Genomic DNA, 17,568 nt, shown 5'->3' with positions numbered 1-17,568 from the left:
TCATTGCTTAAGCAAATGAATACAAGCTCTGGTACCTGGAATGTAGCCATTGATCTGGCAAACGCCTTTTTCTCCAGCCCTGTCCATAAGGCCCACCAAAAAGAGTTCCTTTCAGCTAGCAAGGCCAGCAATGTACCCTCACTGTCCTACCTCAGGGGTTATCCATTCTCCAGCCCTGTGTCATTGTTCAGTTCACAAAGCTCTTGATCGCCTTTCTTCTTCATAGATAATCACGCTGGTCCATTACATTGGTGACTTTATGCTGATTGGACCTGGTGAGCAAGAAGTAGCAACTACTCTAGACTTATTGGTAAGACGTGTGTGTCAGAGGATGGGAAATAATTCTGACTAAAATTCAGGGGCCTCTAGTGGATTTCTAGGAGTCCAGTGGTATAGGGCATCTCAAGATATCTCTTCCAAGGTGATGGATAAGTTGTTGCAGCTGGCGCCTCCTACTGAGGCACAATGCCCAGTGGGCCTCTGGATTTGAGACGCAACATATTCCTCATTTGGGTGTCTTACTCCGACCCATTTATCAAGTGACCCGAAAACCTGCTGTTGAGTGGGGTCCAGAACAAGAGAAGGTTCTGCACCAGGTCCAGGCTGCTGTGCAAGCTGCTCTGCCATTTGGTTCATCTGATCCAGCAGATCAGAAGTGCTGGAAGTGGCAGACAGGGATGCTGTTTGAAGACTCTGGCAGCTCCCAGAGGTGAACTGAAGCACAGGCCCTTAGGATTTTGGAGCAAAACGCTGCCATCTTCTGAGGATAATGACTCCCCTTTTGAGAAACAGCTCTTCGTCTGCTACTTGGCCTTAGCAAAGAGTGAACATTTAACTATGGGCCTCCAAGTTACATGCAACCTGAGATGCCCATTTATCTGATCCACCAAGCCGTAGAGTTGGGAGTGCACAGCAATGCTCCATCATCAAATGGAAGTGACATACACAAGACTGGGCTGAGCAGGCGCTGAAGGCACAAATATGTACGTGAAGAAGTGGCCTAAGTGCCCATGTCCCTGCTCCTGCCACACTGCCTTCTGTCTCCCAGCCGGCATCTATGGCCTCATGGGGAGTCCCCTACCTTAGCTGATAGAGGAAGACGAGGCTCAGGCTTGATTTACAGACGGTTTTGCATGATATGCAAAGGTGCAAGCAAATCTTCCCGGTGGGCAGAACTTTGAGCAGTGCACCTAGTTGATCATTTTGCTTGGAACACGCAATTTTATACTAATTAATGAGCTGTGGCCAATGGTTTGGCTGGATGGTCAGGGATTTGGAAGGAACATGATTGGAAAGCTGCTGACAAGGAAATCTGGTTGACAAAGATATTTGGGGACGAGGTATGTGGACAGACCTCTCTGAATGGTTAAAAATGTGAAGACATTTGTGTCCTATGTGCATGCTCACCAAAGGGTGACCTGAACAGAGGAGGATTTTAATAGTCAAATGGATAGGCTGATCTGTTTTGTGGATACCAATCTGCCTCTCTCCATTCACCCCTGTCATCACCCAGTGGGCTCATGAGCAAGGTGGCCATGGAGGCAGGGATGGAGCTTACACATGGACTCAGCAACATGGATTTCTACTCACCAAGGTTGACCTGGCTTCAGCCACCATTGAGTGCCCAATCTGCCAGCAGTGGAGACCAATACTGAGTGCCCAGTATGGCACCAATTCCCAGGGTGATCAGCCAGCTACTGGTGGCAGGTTGATTACAATGGATTGTTTACATTATAGAAGGGACAGGGTTTCACTCTAATTGGAAAAGACACTATGGATATGGATTGCTTTTCCTGCATGCAATATTTCTGCCAAACTGCCAAAATTCCTTACGCACTGTCATGGTATTCCACACAGCACTGTTTCTGATCAAGGAACTCACTTCACAGCAAAACAAGTGCAGCAATGGACCATGCTCATGGAATTCACTGGTCTTACCATGTTCCCCACCATTCTGAAGCTGGCTTGATATCATGGTGGAATCATCTTTCGAAGACTCAGTTACAGTGCAAGCTAGGGCGGCAAGGTTCTCCAGAATGCTAAAATGCTCTGAATCAACATCCAGTATATGGTGCTGTTTCTCCCATAGCCAGGATTCACGGGTCCAGAAATCAAGGGGGAGACATGGGAGTGGTACCACTTACTACTACCCGTAGTGACCCACTAGCAAAATTTTTGCTTTCTGTTTGCATGACTTTATGCTCTGCTAGCCTAAAGGTCTTAGTTCCAGGGGGAATAATGCTTCCTCCAAGACACGAAACAGTGATTCCACTGAACTGGAAATTAAGATTGCCACCCAGCCACTTTGGGTTGCTCAGGCCTCTGAATCAACAGGCAAAAGGAGTTGCGACACTGGCTGGGGTGAATGATCCTTACTATCAAGGGAATTTGGACTACTATTCCACAATGGAAGTAAGGAAGACTATGTCTGGAGTAAGGAGATGCCTTAGAGGGTCTATGAGCATCACTAGAACCTGTGACGAAGGTCAATTGAAAACTACAACTCAATCTAGTCAGGACTATTAATGGCCCACATTCTTTGGGAATGAAGGTTTGGATCACCCCATGAGCTGAGGTACTTGTTGAAGGCAAAGGGAATACAAAGTGGGTAGAGGAAGAAGGTAGTTACAAAGACCAGCTATGACCCCGTAACCAGTTATAGAAATGGGGACTGTAACTGCCATGTGTATTTCCTCATTTTGATACGAATAAGTGTGTATATAAATTATATATTTGTTTCCTTTCCTCCCTTATTCCTTCATCATATTAGATAAGATGTGTTGACTTTATACCATGGTATTTAAGTATTTTAAATTTATACCATAGTCTTTAAGTTATGGGATTTCAAGGAGAAGAGAGGATATCACTACACCACTCAAGGACCTTACAGTCCTCTTCTGGGGAAGGGGTTAGTGGGTTGTTGGGATAGCTGTATCATGTTAGGTGGAATGACCACGTTATTGTCTTTATTTGGAGATCAAGTACAGTTTAAGGAGATGCAAATGGCTGCCAAGGTGACAGGGGCTGGGCTTGTAATGGTTAACTTCCAGTGTCACGTGACTGGGACACAGGCTGAGATTAAACATTATTTCTGGGTGTGTCTGTGAGGGTGTTTCTGGATGAGATTAGCATTTGAATCCCCTCCCCAATGTGGGTGGGCACCAGCCAATCCCTTGGGGGACTGAATAGAAAGAGAAGCAGAGGAAGGGAGGGTTCGTTCAGTCCCTTACTGCGTGCCTGCTCAACCTGGGACACTGGTCCTCTCCCCTTGGACTGGGATTTGCACCAGGGGCTCCTCTGGTTCGGAGGCCTTTGGACTTGGACTGGAATTGCACCACGGCTTCCCTGGGTCTCCAGCTTGCAGATGGTAGATCGTGGGACTTCTTAGCTGTCATAGTTGTGTAAGCCGATTCCTTATAATAAATCTCCTTTTATATATATGTGTGTATATATCCTATTGGTTCTGTTTCCCTGGAGAACCCTAATATAGTCAGTCACTTTATTTTTAGCCATTCCAGGGAGTATATAGTGCTATCTCATTGTTGTTTGATTTGCATTTCCCTAAAGACTAATGATGTTGATCATCTTTTTATGTGCTCATTTGCCACCCACAGATCTTCTTTGGTGAACTGTCTGTTCAAATCTTTTGCCCCTTTTAAAAAATGGAGAGTTTTTTTTTTTTCCTTGAGTTTTGAGAGTTCTTTATATATTCTGGATACCAGTCCTTTATCAGACATAATTTGTAATTTTACCCCAGTCTGTGCCTTGTCTTTCCATTCTCTTAACAGTTTCTTTCGAAGAGCAGAAGTATTTAATTTGGATGAAGTTCAATTTATCAATGTTTGCTTTTACAGATTGCACTTTGTGTCTCTCATCTAACAAATTTTTGTCTAACGCAAGGTCACAAAGATTTTCCTTCATGTTTTCTTTCAGAAATTTTATAATTTTAGGTTTTACATTTAGGTCTATGATCCATTTAAAATTTTTCTATAGAGTGAAGTATTTATTGAAGTTCATTTTTTTCCATATGATAGCCAATGGTTCCAGAATCATTTGTTGAAAAACTATCTTTCCTCCACCAAACTGACTCTGCACCTTTGCAAAAAAAAACAAAAACAAAAAACCAGTTACCTATATCTGTGTGGTTCTATTTCTGCGTTCTCTATTCTATTTCACTGATGATTTGTCTATTTTGATACAAACACCACAGTGTCTTAATTGTTGCAGCTTGTAAGTCTTCAAATCAACTTTGGTCTACTTTTTCAAAGGTGATTTGGCTATTCTATGCATTTAGACCCAGGTCCTATGCATTTAGACCCAGGGTATCAATTTCTACTAAAAAAAAAAAAAAAGCCTGCTGGGATTCTAATTGTGCTGAATGTATAGATCAATTTGGAGAGAAATAACATCTTAACTATACTGAGTAGTTCCGTCACACATGGCGCTTATTACTACTTAACTGAATAGTATTTGAGGGGTATCTTCGGCAAACCTCTGAACTTCACTTTCTCTCTGCAGCTTTCTCCTCTCCAACACTCTGCCCTGCAAACTCCAGCTTCCCCGGCTTTCCTGGACTGTCATTTCCATCTCAGCTCCACTTGTGTTTCCCCTCCCTGTACTGCAGCCTGGATACTCTCTCAAGGCAGTAAGCTGGGCAATCATAGGGCTCACCTCATTTATTTCCCGTCTCTCAGGGTTCACTGTGCTTCATTGCTTCATTGCATTGTTCAAAGTTTTCCATACTGTGGTTTCATATATTTTGCCCACTTAAAAAATTGTTTCAGGCAGGAAAGTAAATCCGGTCCCTGTTATTCCATCTTGGTAAGAAGTGGAAGTCTCAATTTTTAATTTTTAATGTCAAATCTGTTCTCAAAGTTATAAAATTCAAGTAAAAACAGGACAAAAACATAACTAGTAATTAGTACAATGTTTTATCACACTTCGTTTATTTGTTCATTAACTCATTTCATTCCAAGAACATTCATTGAATTCTGCATCGTAAGCACTGTACTGGCATCTAAGCATACAATGCTGAGGATCAAAGCCAGACAGGCCCCTGGCTCTCACAGAGCTTACAATCTAGTGGGACAGACAGACATTAATCAAATAATTACAAACAAAAATGTAACACTGCAATTGTGATAACTGCTATGAAGGAAAGGAACAAAACAATGCTATGATAACCTACAAGAGGGTGATTTTATGATATTTGTTTCCATTGAGCCTATATCCATGATTTGAAAAATATCACTACTGTTTCTTTATGTTAAAGTCACGAAGAAATTCCATTATGTATACAGTGGGAAAAAAGTATCCATCAAATAAACATTAAGACGATATGCTAAGTACTTTGGAGCACACAAAAATTACAACACTATCTACGAAAATTAAGATCTAATTGGGCATATAAAATATAAAGAAATATAAAGGTTATATATCTATATCCTACAGGAATATAATTGGAAATTTACCACTTACACATAGTTTTTGTCTACCCCATTAAAAAAAGTATTTTTTCTATCAGCCCAATTGCAGAAGTTTGATCAATTTCTTTGAGAAAACAATACACTTATTTTATTTTGTTAGGTCTTACCTAGATATCTCAGCTTGGGAGTTCTTCTCTCCATCAACAGTGAAAGGAGATGCTCCAGTTAGTAATTCATACATTAGAACACCTAAACTCCACCAGTCAACTGCCTATAAAACAACAGTAATTTCATTTTCTAGAGTATTAACTAATTGTATTTTATATAAAAGAAAAATGAACAAAATAAATCTATATATTTGACAATATTTTGACAAAAAGATTTTGTACACAGCTTCCTGTGCAAGGAGTATTAAATTAGCACATGCAAAAAAGACATTGAGAAGACAAATATTCAGGTATTCTCAGAACAGAATTTAAACATAGAGAAGTCAATCAAGTGTTTCTATTGCTAAAAGTGTTTCAATTATTTCCTAAACTAGTAATGGTTTTACTTAGGTTAATTTAAAAAAGAAATTTTTTAAAATTAAAGTATGGTTGACTTACAATGTTAAGTTAATTTCTGCTATACAGCAAAGTGATTCAGATATATATATATATATATATATATATAATTTTTTTATATTCTTTTCCATTTGGTTTATCACAGGATATTAAATATAGTTCCCTGTGCTATACAGTAGGACCTTGTTGTTTATCCATTTTATATATAACAATTTGCATCTGCTAACCCCAAACTCCCAATCCATCCCTCCCTACCCCCAAAAATTTTTTTTAAATTTTAAATAAATTTTTAAAATTTTAAATAAGTAAAATCTTTGGACTTATGATAGGGGGAAAAACGTACCAACCAGCATTTTTTTTTTTTTTTTGCGGTACGCAGACCTCTCATTGTTGTGGCCTCTCCCATTGCGGAGCACAGGCTCCGGATGCGCAGGATCAGCGGCCATGGCTCCTGGGCCCAGCTGCTCCATGGCATGTGGGATCTTCCCGGACCGGGGCATGAACCCGTGTCCCCTGCATCAGCAGGCGGACTCTCAACCACTGCACCACCAGGGAATCCCCCAGTCAGCATTTTTATTAACTATTCAGCTCCAATAAATATGAAATTTCTTAAAGCCAAAGAACGAAGATGAAAAAAAAATCCCATCAAAAGATGTTATTTTTTCATAACCACCTATATCAATTCCTCTTATGGAACCAATCACATAAATCTAGCAGTCTTCACTTTCTGGGAGGTATGGAAAGACTGAAAATAATATAAAATAAAATGTGATCTACGTTGGAAAACAATTTATAAAAGCAGTTACCTGAACTGAGAGCATAGCAAATTATACAGAATTTAAAGAATCTTGATATATTGAAAATTAGTTCCTTTACAATTAGGCAAATCAAGATTTCAATAATTGTTGGATATATGAGCTTACACCAATGAGAAGTTAACTGGTGCTAAAATTTTGAACTCTCTGCTTCCAAATTTCAGAGCCAAGATTTCAGAGAGATGATGTAAAGTTTGTGAGCCTAGAGTTATTTTAAAGAAAATACGTAACAATAACATATAAACTAACTCAGTAATTCAATTCTTTTATTTATACAAGCAGCTTTACTGCCAGCGGAGTCAGGACCCTTAGAACGTTGGATTTGAACCATGCTCGTAAATTACTACAGATCTATAATCAGATTCCTAGTCATGGACTGAAACCAATACCACACAGATTTGAAGAACTCCTAAGGGCTCGTAAATGCATGATTAGTCATTAGCAAGGAGACCACCGATTCTCCACTGTTAAGATATTCCTACTGGGGACTTCCCTGGTGGTCTAGTGGTGAAGAATCCGCCTGCCAATGCAGGGGACACGGGTTCAATCCCTGGTCGGGGAACTAAGATCCCACATGCCACAGGGCAACTAAGCCCATGTGCCACAACTACTGAGCTCACGTACTGCAAAATACAGAGCCCATGCGCTCCGGAGTGTGCACCACAACTAGAGAGAGAGAAAAAAAACCCCACACGCCACAACTAGAGAGAAGCCCGTGCGCCACAATGAAGAGCCCACGCCGCAACGAATGATCCCACATGCCTCAACGAATATCCCACATGCCACAACTAAGACCCGACGCAGCCAAAAAAAAAAGATATTCCTATTGTATATGTGAGATTTTGAAAGGGAATGAGGAAGATGGGGAGATGAGGAGCAAAAAAATAGTCAGCATTTCTTATTTGGAGAACATTATTAATAAAGCAAAAGTGTTAAGAAAGAACTAAACAAATCTGTACCCTTTAATACAAGAAGAAACAATATGTGACCCAGATTTTATAACTACTTAGAAAGCCTCATCTACAATCTTCATTTTGCACATACAAAGGGAAGTGAGGAGGGAAAAAACTGAGTTTTTTAGAAGGCTTAGGAAAACAAACTTAGACTATCTTGAATGCAGAATTGTTTTCTTTCTCCAAGGATTGTCACAATGGTTTTTTCTGTTGAAGAGGTAATCAACAAAGTTTCCAATATCACTACAAAGTTAAAAGCAGAAATTGAGAATAAGAAAATATGAGAGACTCCCTTTTTAAGGATCTCTTACAAAGCAAATTATCGACTGAAGGTGAAATAGTTTCCATATGTTTTTCTAGCAAAAATCAATAATGCCAATAAGTAAAGTCCATAGTCATTCAGCATGACTCCAATGGGGACAATGTGCACTGTTTATGCATTCATGACACCTCTGCATTGTACTGTGGCCCAGGTGTGTCCTAAAAGGCCAGGTCACATGCAACAGACAAAGGGTGATTTCTGTTTTAAACAGGGTTACAGTGGATGCTTTGCTCAAGACATGATACTTTTAACGGAAATAAAATAAAAATTATTATTTGAAGAATCAGTCGATTTTGAGATATCCTTTAACAAGAGTGTTATTCTATAAAACAAAATATTATGCTCATCAACAAAACCTGAAAAAAGGGAACTCTAGAATGCCCTAACCTTTCCATCATCCTTTTTCCTCCAAAACACTAGATATCATAATATGTTCGTGTATACAAAGCAAAGGAAAGGTAAAAAATGAAGATAACACCAAAAAGAGGGCCTAAGTTATTAACTAGGATTCTTAATATACATTTTATAGAGATATATCAGGAAGTGTCAAAAATAGAACATACCTTGTCATGTCCTGAATCTCCCCCTCTGACAATATCTGGTGCCATGTATTCAATAGTTCCACAAAAGGAATATGCTCTTTCAGCCTTAAACAAACAATCAAACAAAGAAAAAGGGATTTGATTTTAAGCTCGTATGACAAGTGACAAGAAGAGAGAGTTAATACTAGGCGGCAGTGTTGAGATACACCACAGTAGCAAAGTAGTGGTAGAAGCTACTTGACAGACCTTCTCCTCACCAGGACAGACCTATATATACACACCTATACGGTATGAGGTAAACCGGTAAACTTTTTTTTTTTTTTTTTTTTGCGGTACACGGGCCTCTCACTGTTGTGGCCTCTCCTGTTGCGGAGCACAGGCTCCAGATGCGCAGGCTCAGCGGCCATGGCTCACGGGCCCAGCCACTCCGCGGCATGTGGGATCCTCCCGGACCGGGTCACGAACCCGTGTCCCCTGCATTGGCAGGCGGACTCTCAACCACTGCGCCACCAGGGAAGCCCCACGGGTAAACTTTTTAAGCCCTGAAACTCTACTATCATCCATCCGTCCGTCTGTCCAACCATCCATCCATCCATTAATGAATCCAGTCATTCACTCTTCTTTTTTTCTGTGTGTGTATATGTTTCTATCACTGATTTCTTTAACTGTTCTTGTAAGTGCCAATAGTCCTAGTAGTATGAATGACTTTATTTCCAGATCGGCAAGATTGGGAAAACACTGGGAAACCTGAAGGAGAAAGGAAGATCAAATGCTAAGAAGGGAAACAGGGAACCCAAAGATGAAAAAGGATGAAAAGAATTTTTCCAATCTTACCATCATGTTTAAGTTTGGCACTGCCAATGGTGGGTTTAAGTGATGATGAGCAGAACTAGCTTTAAAAAAAAATACTGCCTCTTAAAGACTGTTGCTTCTCTTTTGTAGAACTTTAAAAAGGGCTAATTTAATATATCAGCCTTAAAATTAATCTTACAAAATTAAGTAATTAGGCTTTCCTGGTGGCGCAGCGGCTGAGAGTCCGCCTGCCGATGCAGGCGACACAGGTTCGTGCCCCGGTCCGGGAAGATCCCACATGCCGCGGAGCGGCTGGGCCTGTGAGCCACGGCCACTGAGCCTGCACGTCTGGAGCCTGTGCTCCGCAACGGGAGAGGACACAACAGTGAGAGGCCCGTGTACCAAAAAAAAAAAAAAAAAAAAAATTAAGTAATTAAAAAAATGACCAACTGTGTCATACCTCAATGTAATAAGGAGAAAAAAATATATGAATTGTTATGCAGATATATTAAACAGGGGAAAAATAATTCTTGTTTAACAATGTACATTCATATGGCTATATCTAAAATTTTAAAGGCACTTTGGTGCCATTAAAATATTTTACAAAACTATTTTAGAGGAAGCTTTTCAATTTACACTTTCTTCTTCTTCTACCAGCAAGGTTTCAAGAAAAATAAGCATTCTTCTTATTTACCAGCTTTAAACATAATGAACACTACCCTAGCAATGTTATAGAAGTGGTAGAAGTCCCTAGTTTTATTGGCTGAAAGTTCAGCCCAGAGATAATGAATGTAATGAATTTATTTAAACCTTATGATAACAAATGTATTAAAACTACTTAATTATGATATATACAGCCCAATAATTTTATATAAATAAATACATAATTTTATATAAAGAAAAATAAAATTAATATGGTTTATGACTCACTTCTTTCCTTTTATATACTATATATATGTTGAAAGATTACTATTCCCCCAGAAAGTAAAAGAAATAATCCAGTTATGCTTAGATCTGCAGAAAATTTTCTTTCTTGTTATCTGGAAGAATAATCTCATTGAACAGCTATGACAAACCATATATCAAATGTCATTATCTCTCTGCTTCATCACTGCAGTACCAAATGCTAATTTTGTATCAAACTATTGGAACGATTAAGGCTAAGTAAAACTGATTTCATATAAATTTGCATATAAAAAGTAATGAATAATTTTAAACATTTTGTTAGACATGTTTAGATTGAAAAAAATATGTGAGTGCTTAGGAAGCATTCATTTCTTCATTGAATTATTTTTAAAAAATACTCCAAAATTACTTTTTAGTGGGATGGGGGGAGTGGGAGGGAGTCTCCAGAGGGAGGGGATGTATGTATACATATAGCTGATTCACTTTGTTCTACAGCAGAAACTAACATAAATTGTAAAGCAATTATACTCCAATAAAAAAAAGTATATATATAAAAAACAAAACAAACAAAAAAGAATGTGTATGAAGTAAAGCCTGGTCACAGTTTGAAAAGCTAAAAAAAAAAATTCCCAAGCTTCATAAAACTAAATATGTAGTGTTTTTAGTTAATACACTATTTATTATACAATAGCCCTTTATAGGATATTAAGCAAAAATCATTATATAGCTGACATAAAGAAACACAGAAAAATTGTTAAGTCATAGTATTTATCATTTGATCTCATCTTTCTTTGTGAATTCCAGTCAACTGTTTTAGTTAAAATTAATTAATTTATTGAAGTATAGTTGATTCACAATGTTTCAGGTATATAGCAAAGTGATTTGGTTATACATATATACATATGTATATTCTTTTTTTAGGTTCTTTCCCATTATAATGGTTATTACAAGATATTGAATACAGATCCCTGTGCTATCTAGTAGGTCCTTGTAGTTTATCTATTTTATGTACAGTAGTATGTATCTGTTAACCCCAACTTCCAAATTTATCCCTCCTCCCCCTTTCCCCTTTGGTAACCATAAGTTTCTTTTCTATGTCTGTGTCATTTGATCTCATCTTAAAAGATATCTTTAAAACATATCCTAAATCAGGTTTAGATATATTGAAAGAAAATAAAAATAATTCTCCAAAATGGTTTATGAGTAAAAAGATTACAAGTTTTGATTTATTGCTTCTCTAGATTTTTATTTATTTAGAAAACTAGACTTTTTAGTACATATAAATTTTCATTTCTATTTATAGGCATATCTGTGTTATAAGCCACTTTGGAATAATGCATATTTTCTTTTAAGTATGTGACAATGATTAAATTTTACAACTTGAAAGTCATGAAAATCTGTACTCTCTTCTTCAAAATACTAGATATTCATAAGTTTAGTGTAAAACCAGTAAGAAACATATGGATCTTATTGATTACTGTGAGAAAGATCTGATAGTCACCACCACTTTCCATGTCTCTTTTTTTTCTTTATCTGACAATGAGAACTATGCAACGATGTAGTTCAGTTCTCCATTGTCTTGACATACAGGAAGCTCAGAACTACATTAAGTCCTCAAAGATATTTCTTCTACCTTCTCTGTGTGATTTCTGGGCTTTTTTAAAATTCATTTTAGCTTCTCTGTTTTTTGGGGGGAGGAGGGAGGGACGTAGGTAGTGTCTACATTAATAAATAATTAAGAGATAATTATTTAATTTATAAAAATTCCAAGAGTCAGCAAAATTAAGCTTAAGTGTTGGGAAGTTCCAATCCCTGAGGAATAGTAGTAAACAAAGACAAAGTATTTCTTAAGTCTCTCTGTTATTTTAAAACATTGCCATTTTAGCCTCTTGCAATTCTGTATCTGCTTCCTCTTCCTCTGCCCCAAATGGAAGTGTTACTCCTGCCGAATTCTAACTTTTAGTATGTCAGTCTCAATTTCCTAAGAGTTTATCTTCTATTGTAAAAAAATAGCCCCAATTTTAACTTTTGAATTTGTGTTTATCTGCCTAGGAAGATGCATGTTATCTAGAGCAGCGGTCCCCAACCTTTTCGGCACCAGGGACCGATTTGGTGGAAGACAATTTTTCCATGGACCAGGGGAAGGGGGGGAATGGGGAGATGGTTCAGGCAGCAATGCAAGCAAAGGGGAGCGATGTGGAGCGGCAGATGAAGTTTTGCTCACTCGCCACTCACCTCCTGCCGTGTGGCCCAATTCCTAACAGGCAGTGGACAGGTACCTGTCAGCGGCCTGGGGGTTGGGGACCACTGATCTAGAATGTATGCAGAATGCCTTTCAAATAATTGTACCCAGAAGACAAACTGATGAAGTATGATAGGGGAAGGTCTGTGGTGGGGACAAAAACGATTTCAAGGTAATGTGTTATGAACTATGATATAAAAAGGCTAGGATAGCATAGCTAAACTCTATTGTGATTATTGTTTATGTATTAAAAATTAATATTTTTCTCAAGAAGACAGGCAATCAGCCAATTTTGCAGTTAAGTCCATACTGTTTTATAAGCAACATTACTTATTAAACACTACAGTGTTAAAAGATTGTGAAGGAGAATTTAATTGAATGTGAAAATATTAAAAGCAGTGTGTGCACCATCCTGGCACATAATACGGAGTATTCTTTTTTTTTTTTTTTTTTTTTTTGCGGTATGCAGGCCTCCCACTGTTGTGGCCTCTCCCGTTGCGGAGCACAGGCTCTGGACACGCAGGCTCAGCAGCCATGGCTCACGGGCCCAGCCGCTCCGCGGCATGTGGGATCTTCCCGGACTGGGGCATGAACTCGTGTCCCCTGCATCGGCAGGCGGACTCCCAACCACTGCGCCACCAGGGAAGCCCAATACGGAGTATTCTTGTGTTTAAGTATCAGCTGATCAAGGAGGCTTCACTGTGCCTTAGAGAGAAAGATCAGGTAACACTGGACAAAAAACTGGTTTCCTTCTAAGGAAGAATCCAAATAGAAACTCAACTGCCAAACCCTCAGGCGTTTCTCAATAAACACGAGATTAAATCATGTCTAGCTTTTATTTGCCAATGTTTTATCTTGATCTTACCTGCTTATGATATATAGATAAATTTGTGAGTTAAATGTAAAATTACCAAAGAAATTTTTATTCCCCCATTCTGTATTTTTTCCCATCTCAATTTTGACAAATCTCAAAACAAATATCGAAATGTTGGATTTTTAAGAAGAAATATTGCATTGCTAATCATCCAAGTCTATGCTCCCAAGACAGAAAGGGGAATCCCTAGGTGCCAGCCACAAAGAGGATGCTGAAAAACAGAGGTATCCATAGGACCTGGGCCGCGGCAGCACAAAGGAAAGGAAGGGAAGTTGTTTCAGATCCTAGCAATCCAGAAGCTTGAATTTCAATACTTTTATAAGGACAGAAGATGAGGCCCTCGGCTCTAAAGAGGTGGACTGGAATTACTACTCTTGTGTAAACCTTGGAATCTAAGAAAGCTGAACCCTCAGTGAAAGCAAAGTCTAGAAAAAATAAATTCACCCAGTAGCCCAGATTTATTTCTGTCTGAGCCCTAGATTTAAAAACAAATAAATAAATGCTCCTCTTGTGGAATCAAATCCCTAGGCTTGTGGCTCTTGTAGATTTGGGACCTAAATTTACTCTTTCCTCCATAGTATGGGAAACTGAGAAAATCTGGTCCAACATGGTGACAACTCTGGAACATATGACAGAACCAGAGGAATTCCCACTACTTAGCTGCCTCAGGATTCACAAAGATAAAGCACTGGAGTCTCAAAATTACAAATGAGTGAACTATACAGTGCACAAAAAACAGAAGAATTACTTGAAATACTAGAAGAGCAATCTAGAAAAGGCCTAGTATGTTGTAAAAGATGAAAGACATAAAGAAAGGAAAATATCCATAAAACAATATAGCAGCATAGAAAAGACCAGAAAGATATGAAAAAGAATACAATAGAACAGTATAAATGAAAAAATACAATAAAAATAGGCAGACTAAACAGATTAGACACAACTAAAGAGAATCTGTGAAGTATAGGACATATTTGAGAAAATTATCCTGAATGCTGCGAGAGTCCCAAGCAGACTAAATAAAAATATATCCATGGGTAGCAAATTCCTATTTTTTAACTTGAATGGTGGTTATAAGAGTGTTTGCTTTATAGTAATAACTCACTAAGCCATACTTTCATTTTGTTTTTGTGTTTTGTTTTACAATAAAAAGATACCAAAGACAAAAACCTAGTCCATTCCTAGGTATGTTCATATCCAGCTAAATTACCACTGAATATGCAAGGCAAAATAAAGGCATTTTAAGACAAAGATAGAGTTTACTATTCATTGATCCTTGTTTAAAAAGACATCTAAAGGATGCACTTCAGAAATAAACTGAACTCACAAGAAAAGAGTAAGATGTAAAAAGCAGTAGTGAGCAGAGAAAACAGGTAAACATGTGAGAAAATCTAAACAAGTTTTGAATTTATAAAATGAAAATAATAATTACACAGTAATCAATCTGGGAAATATAACACAAGATGGGACTAAAATAATAAGTAACAATAACATATAAAACGAGATGGATAACTGAAGCTAAAACATTCTACTGTTCTTGTAGTGGTCATGACAATCATAGACATAATTGTTAATTTTAGACTCTGTTAAGTCAGTATACAGGCATACCTCGTTTTACTGTGCTTTGCTTTATTGTGTGTTTATCTGTGTTTCACAGATATTGTGCTTTTTACAAGTTGAAGATTGTGGCAACCCTGTGACGAGCAAGTCTATTGGCACCATTTTTTTCAACAGCATTTGCTCACTTCTTGTCTCTGTGTTATAGTTCGGTAATTCTTGCAATATTTCCAACTTTTTCATTATTATTATATTTGTTGTGCTAACCTGTGATCAGTAATCTTTGATGTTACTATTGTAATTGTTTTGGGGTGCCATGAACTGGGCCCATATATAAGACAGCAAACTTAAATCGATAAATGTATGTGATCTGAGACCAACTGGCTGTTCCCCCCTCTCTCTCCCTTTCCTCGGGCTCCCCTATTCCCTGAGACAAAACAATATTGAAATTAGGCCAATTAATAACCCTACAATGACCCTTAAGTGTTCAAGTGAAAGGAAGAGTCACACTCTCACTTTAAATCAAAAACTAAAAATGACTAAGCTTAGAGAGAAAGGCATGTCAAAAGCCAAGAAGGCCAAAAGGTAGGTCTCTTGCACCAAACAGTTAGCCAAATTGTGAATGCAAAGGAAAAGTTCTTGAAGGAAATTAAAAGTGCTGCTCCAGTGAACACATGTATGATAAGAAAGCAAGATAGCCTTATTGCTGATATGGAGAAAGTTTTAGTAGTCTGGATATATCAAACCAGCTACAACATTCTCTCAAGTCAAAGCCTAATCCAGAGCAAGGCCCTAACTCTCTTCAATTCTATGAAGTCCTGAGAGAGACGAGGAAGCTGCAAAAGTGAAGCTAGCAAAGGTTGGCTCAGGAGGTTTAAGGAAAGAAGCTGTCTCCATAACATAAAAGTGCAAGGTGAAGCAGCAAGTGCTGACATAAAAGTTGCAGCAAGGTATCCAGATGATCTAGCTAAGATAATTAATGAAGGTGGCTACACTAAACAACAGATTTTCAAGGTAGATAAAACAGCCTTCTATTGGAAGAAGATGCCACCTAGGACTTTCCTAGCTGGAGAGAAGTCAGTGCCTGGCATCAAAGCTTCAAAGGATAGACTGACTCTCTTGTTAGGGGCTAATGCATTTGGTGACTTTAAGTTGAAGCCAGTGCTCATTTACCATTCTGAAAATCCTAGGACCATTAAGTATTATGCTAAATCTACTCTGCCTGTGCTCTTTAAATGAAACAACAAAGCCTAGATGACAGCACATCTGTTTATAACATGGTTTATAGAGTATTTTAAGCCTACTGTTTTAAGATCTACTGCTCGGGGCTTCCCTGGTGGCACAGTGGTTGAGAGTCCGCCTGTCAATGCAGGGGACACGGGTTCATGCCCCGGTCTGGGAAGATCCCACATGCCGGGGAGTGGCTGGGCCCGTGAGCCATGGCCGCTGGGCCTGCGCGTCCGGAGCCTGTGCTCCGCAACGGGAGAGGCCACGGCAGTGAGAGGCCCATGTATCGCCAAACAAAAACAAAAACAAAAACAAAAACAAAGATCTACTGCTCAGAAAATAAGATTCCTTTCACAATATTACTGCTCATTGACCATGCACCTTGTCACCCAACAGCTCTGATGGAGATGTACAATAAGATTAATGTTATTTTCATGCCTGCTAACACAGCATACATTCTGCAGCCCATGGATCAAGGAGTAATTTCAACTTTCAAGTCTTATTATTTAAGAAATACATTTAAGGCTATAGGTGCCATAGACAAGTGATTCCTTTGATGGATCTGGGCAAAGTAAACTGAAACTTTTCTGGAAAGGACCCACCATTCTAGATGCCACTGAGAACATCTGTGATTCATGGGAAGTGGTTAAAATACCAACATTAACAGGAGTTTGAAAAAAGTTGATTCCAACTCTCCTGGGGGGACTTTGAGGGGTTCAAGACTTCAGTGGAGGAAGTATCTGCAGATATGGTAGAAAATGCAAAAGAATTGGAATTAGAAGTGGAGCCTGAAGATGTGACTGAATTGCTGCAATTTTATGATAATATTTTAACAGACGGTGAGCTGCTTCTTAGGGATGAGCAAAGAAAGTGGTTTCTTGAGATGAAATCTACTCTTGGTGAAGATGTGAATATTGTTGAAATGACAATAAAGGATTTAGAATGTTACATAAATTTAGTTTATCAAGCAGTGTCAGGATTTAAGAGGTTTCCAGTTTTGAAAGTTCTATTCTGGGTAAAATGCTACCAGACAGCATTGCATGCTACAGAGAAATCATTTGTAAAAGGAAGAGTCAACTGATGTGACAAACTCCATTGTTGTCTTATTTTAAGAAATGGCCACAGTGAGCCCAACCTTCAGCAACCACCACCCTGATCAGTCAGCAGCCACCAACATGGAGGCAAGATCCTCCACCAGCTAAAAGATTATGATTCACTGAAGGCTCAGGTGGTGGTTGGCATTTTTAGCAATAAAGTATTTTTAAATTAAGGTATGCACTTTTTTAAAGACATAATGCTATTTATAGCATACTTAATAGACTGCAGTTTAGCATAGACATAACCTTTATATG

At 38.5% G+C, this 17,568-nt stretch overlaps 1 protein-coding gene across 2 annotated transcripts in view; it reads right to left on the bottom strand.

Moving 5' to 3' along the window:
• Window positions 1-17,568, bottom strand: part of RPS6KA5 (ribosomal protein S6 kinase A5) — a 191,371-nt gene that overhangs the window by 36,633 nt on the left and 137,170 nt on the right. For both annotated transcript variants that reach the window (XM_060095727.1, XM_060095728.1), the window contains exons 6-7: window positions 8,643-8,726; window positions 5,594-5,697 (exon numbers count right to left, since the gene is read on the bottom strand). In XM_060095727.1, coding sequence (XP_059951710.1) covers window positions 5,594-5,697; window positions 8,643-8,726 — 188 coding nt within the window. The remainder of the gene's footprint in view (window positions 1-5,593; window positions 5,698-8,642; window positions 8,727-17,568) is intronic.

Source organism: Mesoplodon densirostris, chromosome 4, assembly GCF_025265405.1.
Source record: "Mesoplodon densirostris isolate mMesDen1 chromosome 4, mMesDen1 primary haplotype, whole genome shotgun sequence".
Taxonomy (NCBI): domain Eukaryota; kingdom Metazoa; phylum Chordata; class Mammalia; order Artiodactyla; family Ziphiidae; genus Mesoplodon; species Mesoplodon densirostris.
The sequence above is the reverse complement of the archived record's forward strand: the minus strand, read 5'-3'. Positions and strand labels throughout refer to the sequence as shown.